The sequence below is a fragment of the Porites lutea genome, chromosome 4, assembly GCF_958299795.1.
Source record: "Porites lutea chromosome 4, jaPorLute2.1, whole genome shotgun sequence".
In the NCBI taxonomy this organism is placed as follows: domain Eukaryota; kingdom Metazoa; phylum Cnidaria; class Anthozoa; order Scleractinia; family Poritidae; genus Porites; species Porites lutea.
Genome location: NC_133204.1, coordinates 27,092,989 through 27,107,227, shown reverse-complemented (window position 1 = coordinate 27,107,227; position 14,239 = coordinate 27,092,989). Strand labels below are relative to the sequence as shown.

The window sequence follows — 14,239 nt, the reverse complement described above, 5'->3', positions numbered from 1 at the left end:
CGTAAAACTGATTTATTAGATATGAAACTTGTCTAACTTATCCAAACCACAGGATGATCGGCAAATCAAGGATTTTGAAGATGTGTCGGCAGAGTTGCTTCTTCTTTCCCGACTTTAGTAGAAAAAAAACCCTGCTAGTCAATAAGCAGGGTACTTTAAGTTAGAAATTCCCTGACGGTGCATAGTCCTTCACAAATCCTAACCGAATAAATCAATGACTGTTGTTGGAAAAGATCGAAACGACTGGAATGCCTTTTAATTAAAATTGTGCACTTTCAGATCCAGTAGTTAAGCTTATAAAACCATATTTAAGTGAGATATGACAACTGGGGGTTTCATAACCATTCTACTATCTTAACTATGGTTCGAGGTCTCTCGCAGCATATCGTCATTAAGGCCAATGCTTTGAGTTAGATATACCTTTGAACATATGGGTAATCTTTATATCCTGAAAGTTTAAAAACCAACAATAATCTCGTACCCTTTTATAATTAAATGATGGCAGTTACTTTTATATCGTTGGTTTTTGTTTGGAAATCAGCGTGTTTCGAAATCTATTTTTATCACAACAATTTTGAAATAGAAGCTTTGTATGTTGAGTAGAATTTTTCTATTGTTTACAACACGAAGAGTCAGTATTAAACAAGAGAAATTGTCAAAAGTCCGCCGATGCAGTGAAAAAATATAAAAAACAACAACTTTCTGATTTGAGCAACAGAATCAAAGACACTCTCCAGCCAATATTTACGAGCAGGAATAGATGGTGATGATCTTTTAGCTTAATAAAATACGAGAGTCCTTTTGCCCTCGTCAGCAAATGACGTTGGTTTGCTCGCTAGCTTTCAGTAATTTTTTTGTTTGTTTTCTTGTTTTCATATCCTAAAAGACTTGCCAAAGACTCCGCAAATAACTCTCAAGGAAACGAAGACTGAACACAAACCAACATTGCTACACTCCCTAGTGGAGTTTTCTCCTTTGCACCACATACCTCCGGTTAGCATTAACATTAAAACTGTGATTCTGGTTACCAACACGATTACCTTTTTGCCTTAAAAAAAATGTAAAATTTTGATTTAAACGATATGTGCTAAGTAAGTGCTCGTTTATACAGCGAGTAAAGTCAGTTTTATATTATTCTATTATCATTTTATATATATCTAATAGTTACCCATTCCTTTTTTTAGCCTTGCCTATAGGAATAAATCTAACTCTTGAAAGGGTTATGCCGGTACTTCAGTGATATATGACAAGCTATCAAGTACGTTGCGATGCAGGAATTGTAGCTACTCTCCTTATCTCGTATTCTTAATGAATTACAATCCTCTCTTGGCAACAGGCAACTTTCACCAGATTTCATTTTAATGGTAAAAATCAATAAAAACCCGTTCTCTCCAGGCTGTATACGACTTTGCTGTTTGTTGCAGGCAATAACTGTTTGGTACATGGGGAATAAGATGGTCAGATAACCTTATTTAATAATCAATGCTATAATAATGTTATCACATGGTCTATGTAGACTATAACGTTCCGCTTTTTTCAGTGAAGCACGCTATAGCTATCATTACATTATTTAACATTTCCTTTAATTTTAACCTATACAATTTCAGTTAAATTTACAAGGCAGTCCACTTTTATATCTGTCGGAAACGATCATGTAATTTCTTTTCATATCGCCGTGCTTTATGATCATATGGGGAAATGTACTGCTGCTGATTTAAATTTTCATTGTATAACTTCAGCATAGTGAGAGTGACAGTTCTTATGTATCCATAAATGCATATAATTTTTTATGAGGGTTTGATAATTAGCTATAAATATTGAATTCGGCTTCCGTATGATGTGAATAATTATGTAGATCGAGAAGAATGTTATCCACCGGGGCTAAAGGTGGATTATGGGATTGGAGCCAATCAGAAACGGCTAACTGTTAGAATGATTAATATATAGATTTAGCCATGGCTAAAAGCGAAGCTCTCGCTAATATATATAGTTTGCTCAAACTAGATATAAAATCGTGTAATGCTAAGCGGCGAAAGGTTACGAGAACGGTGAAAAAACAACAGTAGGTCTAATTAGCAAAAAAAGCAAAACAACTTTGCAGCTACAGCACACCACTCTCTCTCCTTTCTCTCATTTTTGCCTCGCCGTGAGAGACCTCTGCTAGCAGGGAACAGCACACCGTTTTTGCACATTTTTTTGCCGTTGTTTTGCACGACTACAACGTGCAACGTTCAGAAACTTCCTGGTTACACGTTTTGTGGAGGAGATGTCGTACATGTTCTTGTTCACTTTTTTTTTCACCACCGCTCATTTTTTCTTTGGTGGCCGTTAGCATTTTTCGTTCTCTCACCCCCGCTTCAATTTCATGTTGTTCTTCCAACAAAGAATGGCTCTTTATCTCTCGCTCTAGCTCTCCGTCGCTCTTTTTCTCGTTAAGCCTTGCTGGCTTGTCACCTATTTTCTCTTTTTCTTTGTCTTTCTCTATCTCTTTATTCCAAATTTGTGGACATGATAATTGATCTAAGGTTAATACTTTAGACAACACGGATAGAGAAACAACCTCCGCTTTCCGTTTTCGTCTTTATTGACTCTTTAGTTGTCTCTGCTTCACAAGACGCGGGTGGCTATGCGATTTCCCACCAAAATATCCTCGAGTTGGATTTGGGTTGCCATACCTTTTGATTAAGTTATTTTACATTGGTATGCCTGTGGTGCGGACGGACGGGCGGGTGGACGGGCTACGGTCACCTGATTACCAAAATTTCTCTGATAGGTAGATTAACACATTTTCTTAGGTATGGGGCTACGCTCGGGCACCCTTCGCGCACCTGTGGAGCTCTGCTAATAAGGTGGACTATTGTGTTTTTAGACTTGCGAACCACGGCTAGCTAATATCATTTTTGCCTCTGTTTTAGTTTTGAGTCCTTACTTTTTCAGTATACGTACTTAGTGAACGTTTTAAGCTTGGACTTAACAGTTGTTAAGATGCAGTTTTTGAGAGGAGAATTTGAGTCACAGCAGAATACAAATCTTGAGGATGAAATTGAAAGCAAAACACTTTTTTGAAGGGACTAGAAGCAACCATGTCCAATGCTTTTTAAGCTTCATCATCAAACAGGTTTCAAATAATAAACTTTTTGGATAAATGAGATACCTTTTTATGGGGTGTTTTACTCTCCCTTAAAAATTGTAATGTTTTATATTTATGACCGGGATCAGTCAAAGCGTGAGGCAAAAAACTTGGAACTCTTCCACTGGAAACGTTCATGTACATTTTGTGCTAACAGCGTTGTAATAACCTTTATTGACAATGAATGTGATAAAACTGAAGAGAAAGGTGGTTACAAACCTACTTAATACATGGGCGAAGCACGCTCTTATTACAAACATAACATCTTCACAGATAATATGTACATAGGGGCTGTGTAAAGGGGCTTCAAGCAAAAGACATTTCTTATTCCTCTTCTTCTTCTTCTTCTTCTTCTTCTTATATTCTATTATTATCATTATTACTTTTTACCTTTAAGAAACGGCATTACCATCGAAAAATATGAAAATTATATCAATCTTTTGGATAAAAGAGAGTTATGTCTGGGAATTTTTTTTCTTTTGTAAACGTATGTCAGATGGTACTTCGAGCTTTGTAACTTAAATATATTTTCTTTGATAAACATCATTAATAAGAAAATTTATCGAACGTTGTCTTCGCCAGGAGGTTGACTGTGCTCTTGCCGCAATCGCTTCGGCCCGGGCTAGCATCATAAAGTGTTAAGTACTTCTTTGACCACAACTACAACTGTGGTTTATTTAGCCTGCGAAAACATCCGCTTCTCCTCGCCTTCGCCGCTGGGGACGTTTCGCGCGGAGGAACGTCTGCGACTCAGAGGCAGAAATTCCATACTGATGACGCAAATCAATGTTTACATGATAAATCCGGTCGTCATGGGGTTCCAAATATAAATTTGTCCAGTTTTAAGTGTCTTCTGGTCGATTTTGGTAAAGTGTTGTGTTCATCTGCCAACGAGTTACAGCAAAACTCAAATACTTCTTCTAGAGAAGACTACATTCCACAAATATTGACTGTTTTGTTAGAGATTCTTCGCGTTTACATTTGACCTTTGTGGCCTTTTGTCCTTTATCTACTGTCATTCGTGAAAAATAGCTAAAACAATGTAACTATTCCGTCGACCAATCAGCGCTTCTGACCGGATTCCGGACAGATTTTACGTCATCAGCATGGAATTTCTGTTGCTGAGTCGCAGACGTTCCTCCTCGCGAAATGTCCCCAGCGGCGAAGAGCGAGGAGAAGCGGATGTTTTCGCAGGCTATGGTTTATTAAATTTTTCAGAACTACATGCTCAATATGGAATCCAGGCATTTCCTAAGTGTAAGCGTCCAGAATGCACTGGATTGCATCTCAGAGAACTTTATTCTCAAAAATTTTCCCGGAGGATCATCCACCGGAAACTCCTTAGAAAATTGCGCCTTTCGCAGTCCTGATGGGAGCTATATCGAACAAAATCACAAAATCCTCCATCCGCGCGTGGTTAAAAACCCACTTTTCATATGAGTGAAACAAGCTATCATTACATTCATAATATCTCCACGGACTAGTTTAAAATTCAGTAAAATCGATTTATTCACAAAGAAAAGCAGCTTGATATCTGTGATTTAATTGTGATATCATTCTATTCCAGTATAATCGCTACTCTTTAGTATTGTTCAAGTCAACCTATTTTTGGCTTGCTGCAAGAGAAAAGTGGTTAACAACCCAGTGATATCAGGGACCGCGGAGGGGGAGGGGCTGGTAGGGCCGCGGCCCCACCACTTTTTTGCGCCCCCTCCCCCACTTTTTGCGCTAAAAAGAAAAATAATTAAAATAAAAAAAAGACTTGAAACAAGTTTTTGTCCGTCTATATTCCGCTATATTCTCTGTGTTTTCTTTAATACCAAACGCCAGGCATTTTGTGGGGCTCCTGTGCTTTTCGCGGTAATTGTGTCTTGGGGCCGACTTACCCCTTGATCAAACGCCATGCCTTGGCCACCCCTTCGCTTCGTTCGGCAGCGTGTTTTGTACTTCCAGCTCCGGCAGAGGTTTTTTTATCAGTTTTATCAAGACGAAATGAAGAAAATTACTAGCTTTTTCAAGCCAAACGAAGGTGAGTAGGTGTTTTGAGTTGAAAAAAGTTTTATATTTTGTCTTTCTGAAATATTCGATGGCAAGAAGAATTACATTACTTGAACAGCGAACGGCCATAGTTAGAAATTTTTCAGATCACTTCAGTGCAGTATTTGTATACTAAAATTGTAATCGCGTCTTTTCTCGCATTGAATCTGAACTGACCGTGGATGTTGGTCGTTTATTAGAGTTATCTGGGACTTCGTCAAAGTCTGTAAGTTCTGCAGAAAAGTATGCAAAGTCACGCGACAGAAACAAATCAAATACTAGGATTTTATTCCTTTTTTCGATTTTCAATATGAAAAAATTATTTTCAATTGTCAGCCCTCCCACTTTTCACCTTGCTCCGCGGTCCCTGGATATGAGCGAGGGACGTTGTCATTACATTCATAGCACCTCTACAGATAATACGGTTATGATTCAGTAAACAGTCATTCACAGGGTAACGCAGCTTGCACTTGTCGTGTACAGTGTACCTCAGTTTAAAAGACGTTAAACAACTGAAAAAAGATAAAGGTGAGGCGAATACCAAAATGTTGCTCTTCGCCCATGACGCCCGAAGTATAACTGCCAATGGTGCCTCGAAGTAGTTTATCCATTCCCCAAACAGAATCCAGAATTTTGTGTTCAGGTAACGTTCGTTACTGGCAAGGGTGCTAGCCACCTTGTATTTGGCTTGGTCTCACAGTGACCACAGAGACACAAATCTTGCTTTAATAACTATTTATTTTGCTCGCTTCTAATCATTGATAACATAAACCAATGACCCACAGTTTACACTTAAGTCTAATTAAACCCTGAATTTAAATATCTCCCCCATATATTGAATATATCTGCATAAACTACCACCAAAACCGTTGCCATATTGAACACAAAACCAGCAGAACAAGGGACGTAAATTTTTACGAAAACAAAACTGATCTGACTCAAGAAAAAACAAACTGAGTCCGTTGAAGAGATCTAACTCTAAAAAGTGTTGGTTATACTAAGGCGATGTCAGTTTAGCTTAACTATAATGATTAGTTATTCACGTGGGATTCAATGTGAAAACCAAACAAAACTTTGTATCTCCGGTCAACTTTTCCAGTCAAGTGCTGGTCAGGAATCGTTAAGTTTTTTCATACGCAAATGAGTTCTAGCCAAGCATAGGAGCGGACGATGGTTTTCACATGTGGTATAAAGAGTTCAGACAATCAAAATGCCGAATGCTGTTTCTTCACGAGTGAGAAAGAGAGTTTGTCTATAACGATGCATGTCATTGAGTTTCACACCATTTTTCCGGCCCTTTTTAGGTGCTTGTATGCGCAACGCCCCTGTTTCTTACTAAATTAATTTAACATTTGTTGACACTTTAGGAGAGTTTTCTACACAAAAAAGATAAACAACAGCAAGAAATGAGAATAGAATAGTTTCGTATATTTATCGTCACAGAAAAAAATGCTGACAGTTAGAAAGAGAAAGTGAAAAAAAAAATTAGAACAGTAAAAAGAAGAGAGGACGAAATGTAAGTTCTCCTTTCAAAAGGAACCATTCTAATCGTCTTCGGTATTCAAAGGGACCGGTTTGTTAATTGAAAATCAAGCAACCTAAATGAATCAATTTCAGACCTCTTTGAAAAGCACTCCTATAGAATATCAAGCCAAGCAACTTTTGAATTCCCTTAAATTCTAATTATCTAAATCATCTCCAAAGTGATCATTGGCAAAATGGTGGCTAGTTTATACAGATTAACAAGAGACAGAGATTTCCTTCACTCCTCCCATCACCTTTAACTTATCCATGCTTATAACGTTGCCCTTTCCTACACTGCATGACTTGGACATTTCAGAGATCTCTTGCTCACTCAGCGAACGATTCCACACATTGATACCTGCCATTTCTCCGACGAAGGAATGACGTTTCATAAACTCTTTCCCTGCTTCTTCAAACAATTTTCCGTACACCATTTCGCCTTCTGCCGCTATCGCTCCTCCTGTGTAAAGGAAATATCTAAGTTTTTAGAGTTAATTTTGGGGCTAGATTAGGAGCTGCATGTTTGTCCGTGCAAAAAACCGAGCAAAATCGACAATTCGAGGCAAGGCCCCAAAAATCAAATTTGCTCCCCTTTTGCATACAGTAATAAACTTTAGCAGTGGTGATCAAGAAGAGGTCGAAAATATAGATATTATTGCTACAATAAGAACAGACCATTTCGCCATTACATTGCATTTAAATGGAATCAAGTTCCCCCTCCCCCCCCCCCCCTCTCCCCGGTCACAGGAAGTAAAATAAAGCCCGGTCTAAATAGGCTACAAATCACTTGAGTCGTACGATTATCATCATACTCATCAACATCATGACCTGCAAAATCACCGTCAGTTATCATCATCATCATCTGTCACTAGAGCGGTTTTCATTTGAGTGTCGAAAAGTAATTGGTTTTGCACTTTCTACACGATGCGATTGGCTTAAAAGATTCGTGCCACCTTTTCATCCAATCAGAAGTAAGACCAAAGCCAATTGTGACGCGCTCGCATGCATTTTCCCGCGCTTTGCGTCAGCCACATGTAATTACTTCGAGTTTTGATTGGTTCAATATATTGTCTGTGTCCTATGTGATTGGCCAGAGTAATTACTTTGGTTTTGGTTTTACGACACTCAAACGAAAACCACTCTATATATGAATTATCATTACACATCAGTTGTTGGAAATTACTAGTTTAAAAGAGATTTAACCCTATTCAGACTGGGGGGGGGGCTTTTCGAACCCCCCCTCCGGCAAAATCGTGATAACTCCTATACCGAAAGAGCTATGACGTTCAAATTTTCTGACTTTTCCTAAAATTTATCTAGGAACATTTTGGTATAATTACCATGTCCATGTGATTAATCATGTTGCCATGGCAACCAGTTTCTGACACATAGGTTTTGGAAAATTTAAAAAATGGTGATTTTTTTGTTTTAAGATCGCGTTTTTACACTTATAGTGCTTTTTGTTGTTCAAATGGTCTTTGCTTGGGACTAGTTTTTGAATTACATCAAAATGTTTCAACATCGAATATTTGGGGGGGAGGGGTGGGGTAAAATTTGTCACTTTTTTGCTTTGACAAATATGCTGCTCTATTTTCCAAATAACACTTCCAAAGTCATTTGTTTGGGTAATAAACATTAATTTGATACTTCTTTTATACATTCTGAGCTTTTTCCCCTTTGAAAGTTGCTTTAAATTATAATTTTAACAAAAAAACCGGAAATCCAAGATGGCGGATCCAAGATGGCGGATCCAAGATGGCGGACAACCATTTCAAATTTTAAATTTTATTGCTTCCTATTGCTTTTTCTCGCTGTACAAGTGTTTCCTTGTTACTAGTTCATAAGAAAGGATAACAAAGAGATGACTTTACCAATATTATTGATATTTTACGTATCTAAGTGGAAAAATAATAAGAAACATTGAAAAATCGAAATATGACGTCACTGTGACGTCATCATTGGGCGTGGCAAGTCAAAACTGGGTGTGGGGCTTCTTTGTACGGAGATGATCATTGTGTGTAAATTTCATGACCCTAGCATTATTGGTTCCAGAGATACAGAGGGGGGGTCCGAGGAGCCCCCCCCCCCCAGTCACAGATTGACCAAAAAAGCCCAGTCTGAATAGGGTTAAGTCACCATTTTCTGTGAAGGTTTTCTTCCTTGTCCCATTTATGTACATGTTCCATAGGTTATTTTCCTTTGTTAGGCAGTAGTGGCTCCACTCGTTGAAGTGAATGGTGTCGTTGGTATGTCCACCACTATTGAAATAATTAAAACTAAAAGTTGGTAACGCGAACTGAAGTTGGCTAATATTATCTACAGCATTTTCTTTCAACGTCTAGCTCTCGGGTTTTGGAAGTAGTGATCTTTTTCGCCTTAGCCTAAAACTAAACACATTGTTTACTACCGTACAATGGTTGACAAAGCAAGCCACGGATATACGCTGGGTTTTGAAACATGTAAACTTTCCATCCTTTTTAATGGCCTCAGTTACGCTCGCCGTGCATCATCGGAACCACCATGTGCGACCAACTTCCCACGCGACCCTTGCCCTGCCATGAGCCACCACCTTCTTTTAAAAACACCTGAATATTCCCAGTCAAAGCCGCTCGAAAGCGTGGAGTTTTTTTATTATTATTTTTTATTTTATTTTTTTTTACAGTTTTTATTGAATTAAAGACAAGTTTTACAATGTTACTTAAGAATAGACATTAATTAAATGAATCAAATTATACAATTCTACTTAAAAAAAAAAAAGAAAAGAAAAAGGATAACAATAGCAACGAAAAATATATGTATATATTACAACAACGACGATAACAAAAAAGATGCCTGCTAATTTTAACGAACCTATGTGTATCAACTACTACAAAGTGCATTAGTTAGCTTCTCCCACTTTTGAAAATGAAAAAGAAAGAAAGCGTAGAGTTGACACAGTCGCTTAGAAGTGTTTTTGTTTTTGTTTTTGTTTTTTTTTTACAGTGGCTTGAGGTAGAATCTTGCGTCATTTGTTAAAGGCTCAACTGATTTCATAAAAAATGATTGAGGCTCTTTACTCGAAAGGTCCACTTCCCGAGGGTTCTCTACTTATGTCTTCGGAAGTTGAGTAGATGTTTCCTAACACTGATAATGATTTACGTGTCCCCGCTGTTAGGAACTAAGGATTTCCTCTGGGTTAACAATTGTCAATTTTTACAACCAAAGTTTGTTCAAAAGCATGGAACAGCCATTGGACCAAAAATGCGTGCATTAGTTATTAATATTTGCCAATTACGTCTTTTTTAAGTTTTCAGTTGTCCTTTTTGTTATTATTACGTAACCGTTACTTTTTTAAATCTATTTTCTGAAACCTATGTAAGTTAGTATCTCCAAGCACTCTGGATAGTTTTAGTTTTTTATTTTAAGCTTTAAAGTTAATCTGAAGAGGGCAGGAAGCCAGAACCTCACTAAGCACAGTGTTGGACCTGATAGAAGTTTACCACATTGTTATTTCTCAACACTGATCTTCAAATTTATGTGGTGGCAGTGTATCCTCTGGATTCTTCTGCTGGTATTAATCTTCTCATTCATTCACTCTTTGTGATAATTCTCCCTTGTCACGCAAACCCCCCTCTTCTTTGACCGAGTCTGCTAAAATGTTTTAAACCTACAATCTCCAAAAAAAGTAGCTGGGAAGGTTGTGCAACTTACCAGTGGTAGTTGATTTTAATGTTAAAAAAGATCTTTTTTTTTTTCTTTTCCTAGCGGGTTTCTTTTCACCGTGACCTACCATCCAGGTCTACCTACCTAATATTTGGGGAGAAATGATGGCTCGTGCTGAGCTCTCGTAAGTATTGTGATGATGGTCTGCACATTTCCCACGGCTGCCCAGAAAGAGTATTTTTGTTTCTACGTCGGTAAGTGTGACATATTACATTGACTATCCTGGAGGTGGGGGGGGGGGGGGGGGGGACGACCGGTCTTTTATCTGAGCCCTCGAGATGGTCATGTGATATTTGTCATGGGATGCCCGATTTTTACAGCTGTTAAGGTATCATCCAGGGTGAAAAATCATCTTTTTTTCAAAATTTTCAATTTTTAGACGATTAAGTAGAGGTCATCAAGAGCTTTCCTTTTAAAAAATTCTAGGAAAAAATGTTTTTTCTGTGCAAACTTATGGAGCGCAAAAGTTTTTTCTATGCTAATTATTTTAATTGATCGTTGACAAGTCCTGTCATACTTGATACGCATGTCGCTGCTGAACCAAGCTAATCACGCAATTTGACAGAAATCGTGGTCTACAAGTATAGTGCTCATTGTTTTTCACTGGATTTTGGAAGTGAATGCCTCCGAAGAAAAAAAAAAGAGCTTGTCCGTTTTCGTCCTTGACTCCAAGACGAAAGAAGACGACAAAATTGTTTTGCAAAGTGTGGGCTTCGAAATTAGCAGAGAGCGACAAGGACTCCAACTACAATCAAGAAAAATGGCTAAAAGATGACAAAGCTTCTGAAAAACCTGTTGAAACTACCGCGAAATCGAGTTTCACGAGTTTCTTAGCGAGCGGAGCGAGCTTTTTACGCCGCGAAGCGGCCAAGCGATCGAAAAATTCGCGACAGGTCCCGCGCCCTATAAAAATCGGACGAAGGACTTTTTTGAAAGTCTATTGTAACGGGAGAACAGCTTCAAGAAAAACTCCAGCAAGCGGTTTGTTCTCGATTTTTCCAGGGAAGTTTCGAATTTTTAGAAAATGTATCGAGTAAAAGTTGGCTGGCTCAAAATGAAAACTGCCCGTCACAAATATCTAAAGATGCTTTCTCGACAACAGAAGGACAGAAGGATCGAACAGAGCAGAGCCTTTGAAATAAATTGTTCATCTGTTGTCGGGTTTCGTTTGTAACCTTTTCCTGCTCTGTCACTATTGTTGTCCCTTTTCTGGTATGCTTCAACATTGACAGCTTTGGTGTTATAATCTGTTATAATCTCGTCACGGGTATAGGCCGCCCAAAATCTTTTTCCCCTGTTTTCTCGAAATGAAAATCAGGGCAAGTTGAGGGTACGTTTTAAACTCCAAGTCGGCAACCCGTGAACCAATTTGGGCGAAATTTGGCCAACTTACTGTCAGATATTTTTTCTAAAAATCCGCGTCTGCGAATTTTGATTTCTTTTTTCGTTTTCAAGTAAGAGTATTTTTTCACAGGTAGTGCTAATGATTTGCTATCCCTAACTTCAACTGCTTATAACAAAAGAACAAACCCACTTGACAAAAATCTTAGTCAAACGTGTAAAGAAGCGAATGAGATCTTAATTGGCTTCTTCCGTTTATTTTTGGCTGGCCTGGACTTAAATTTACAGTGACACCCACTTTCACAAAAAGCTTCTCATTTCTGAATCGCGTTAACGTTTTGATTTTTAAAAGAATAAGCAATAATCTGAAACTATTAAGCTTTCGAAAAATGTACGGTTTATGGGGGTATTTTGATATTAAAAGCAAAAGCGCTAGCGCCGATCAACGCGGGGAGGGTGCTTGAGGGTAGAGTACGACTACGACAACTTCATCATCACAGAAATTGCTCGACAGTTTATCGGAACTTGTCATCGACGACTACTACCACTACTTTAAAGAAAGTCTGAGAATATCTAATAGTAATAACTTTGACGCAAAAAATACACGTGTGTGAACTAAATTTTTGTAAGAACTAAATTTATCACCAAAACTAAAATAAAAAGAAGAGAGAATAAATAACTTGACCTGCAAATGACAATCACTAAAATGAACAAGTTAAGACCTCAACAAATGTTTTTAATTACCTATATGAATGTTGATTCACCTCTATATAAAGTTTTTGTTCTTCTTCAAACAAGGCGAACTCCATGTTTCGATTGCTGAAAACAACATGATAGCCAGGTATCTTCTTAAATTTGACCCATGTACATGACGTTAATGCATCCAAAGGCGTATCCAGCTTCCCAGCATCAATGTAGTCCGATTCTGCAGGACTTTCGAAAAGGAAACCTCTTTTTTTTGCTGACTCACAAGCTATAAAAGAAACAGTCCACATTCAAAATTAGTGGAGGCGAGGCTGGCGTTTCACAACGGTACAAAATAACATTTCGTCTAATACAAAGCAAAGCTTTCTTTTTTCTAATTGTGTTCCAGACACAAGGAGAGTTATAAAAATAAGTTTAATTGTTCCTAATTCGGTTTAAAAGATAAATACAGTGCAGTGAAATGTTTCTCACGTTCACACGGCTCCATAGAGGCGAGTTGCTTTTTCAATTCTGCTACTTTCCTCTTGAGTTTCCTAACACGGGGACCTGTATGGATCACTTTAACTCGACCAGCCTTCTTCGGTTTTGCCATGCGCCCATGAACTTCTGATTTTATCTGCTCCAATAGAGTAATCAGCATCACAAAGGCAACCAGAACAATCAACTTCTTAGTAACCATGTCTGCAATTTTAAAAATACGAAAGATTAAAGTATAAATGTATATACAAGTGTAAATACATATCTACCGGGATTTTAAAAAACAGGTCTAAGGAAAACCAACCACTCCCACTACATGTAATTTAAACAATGAAAAATCAACCAAAGGCAGATTGGATGCAGCAGTCTCACGATCGTGTTTTCGGCTAATGTTACGAATGAGAAAACACGTAAATATAGACCGAGAAATTATTTCTTGAAAAATTATATTCCAAAAGCTATGACTCCTTAAAAGTACTTTTCGTAACTCTTACTGGATCGGTGATCCGTTGACACTTTTTTGAAATCGGCTAAGCACAAGATTAAATTTATAAAAAAAATTGTTACAAATTAGGCTGCCTTTTTTTCTACTCTTTTTTTTATCTTTTTCCTTTTTTGTATAAATGTCTTTGAAACATTTATAAACTCATCAATTTTCTTTTAAAACGTAATTTCCTCGACATAATAATATATATAATGTGGCAATATATTATTCTAAAACTTTACTTCCTCGGCATTACCTCGGTTGCGTTTGAGAACAAACTATGGTTTAAGGTCTCTTGTGGCATACCATTGAATCCAAAGCTCTGAGTTGAATTTGTGGACATTCGAGGAATCTGACGACCTTAAGTTTCAAAACCAGCAATAATCTTGTATCCTATGATACAGTCCAGTTTATATAGTGGGTTTTTGTTTGGAAATGTATATATGCTTCTCAAAAGAAAATTAGAAATAGAAATGCATGTTGAGGGTAGCCTGCTATCTGAACTCATGGAACCGCCTGCAAAAACCCTCTCAAAGTCTATATAGAAATAACCCCACATAGTTTGATTAAAATATATATTTTCAGCACTTGTATTATCTTATACATATAATACGTGCATGTACCTTTTTAAGCCTAACCTTTTCAAATAGATCTAATTCTTGAAGGGGATTGCGGGAACTTCGGTGTTACCTGTAAAGAGACCAAGTGAGTTGTGATGCGGGAGTCGTAGCTACTATCCTTATCTCGTAGGTATTCTTAATGAATTTGCGTTCTTTCTGAGGTTCCACAGATTCTCACATGGTAACGGATTGAGCGTTGATCTTCAATTGGTGGAATCG

At 37.7% G+C, this 14,239-nt stretch overlaps 1 protein-coding gene across 1 annotated transcript; it reads right to left on the bottom strand.

Annotated features, from left to right (window-relative positions):
* Positions 1-6,650: 6,650 nt before the first annotated feature.
* Positions 6,651-13,116, bottom strand: LOC140935220 (female protein-like). Its single transcript, XM_073384761.1, has 4 exons — positions 12,911-13,116; positions 12,479-12,707; positions 8,828-8,949; positions 6,651-7,151 (listed from the first exon to the last, which is right to left on the bottom strand). The coding sequence occupies exons 1-4, from the start codon at positions 13,077-13,079 to the stop codon at positions 6,907-6,909; spliced, it is 765 nt and encodes a 254-aa protein (XP_073240862.1). The 5' UTR covers positions 13,080-13,116; the 3' UTR covers positions 6,651-6,906.
* Positions 13,117-14,239: the final 1,123 nt, after the last annotated feature.

What these genes read in the sequence shown, in the direction of transcription:
- LOC140935220 (XM_073384761.1), bottom strand. Translation starts at nt 13,079, where the DNA reads ATGCTGATTACTCTATTGGAGCAGATAAAATCAGAAGTTCATGGGCGC. An exon ending in CTCTATGGAGCCGTGTGAAC is followed by an intron (nt 12,708 to 12,910) that starts GTGAGAAACATT and finishes TTTCTTTTATAG; the next exon opens with CTTGTGAGTCAGCAAAAAAA. An exon ending in GAAAACCTTCACAGAAAATG is followed by an intron (nt 7,152 to 8,827) that starts GTGACTTAACCC and finishes TCCTTTACACAG; the next exon opens with GAGGAGCGATAGCGGCAGAA.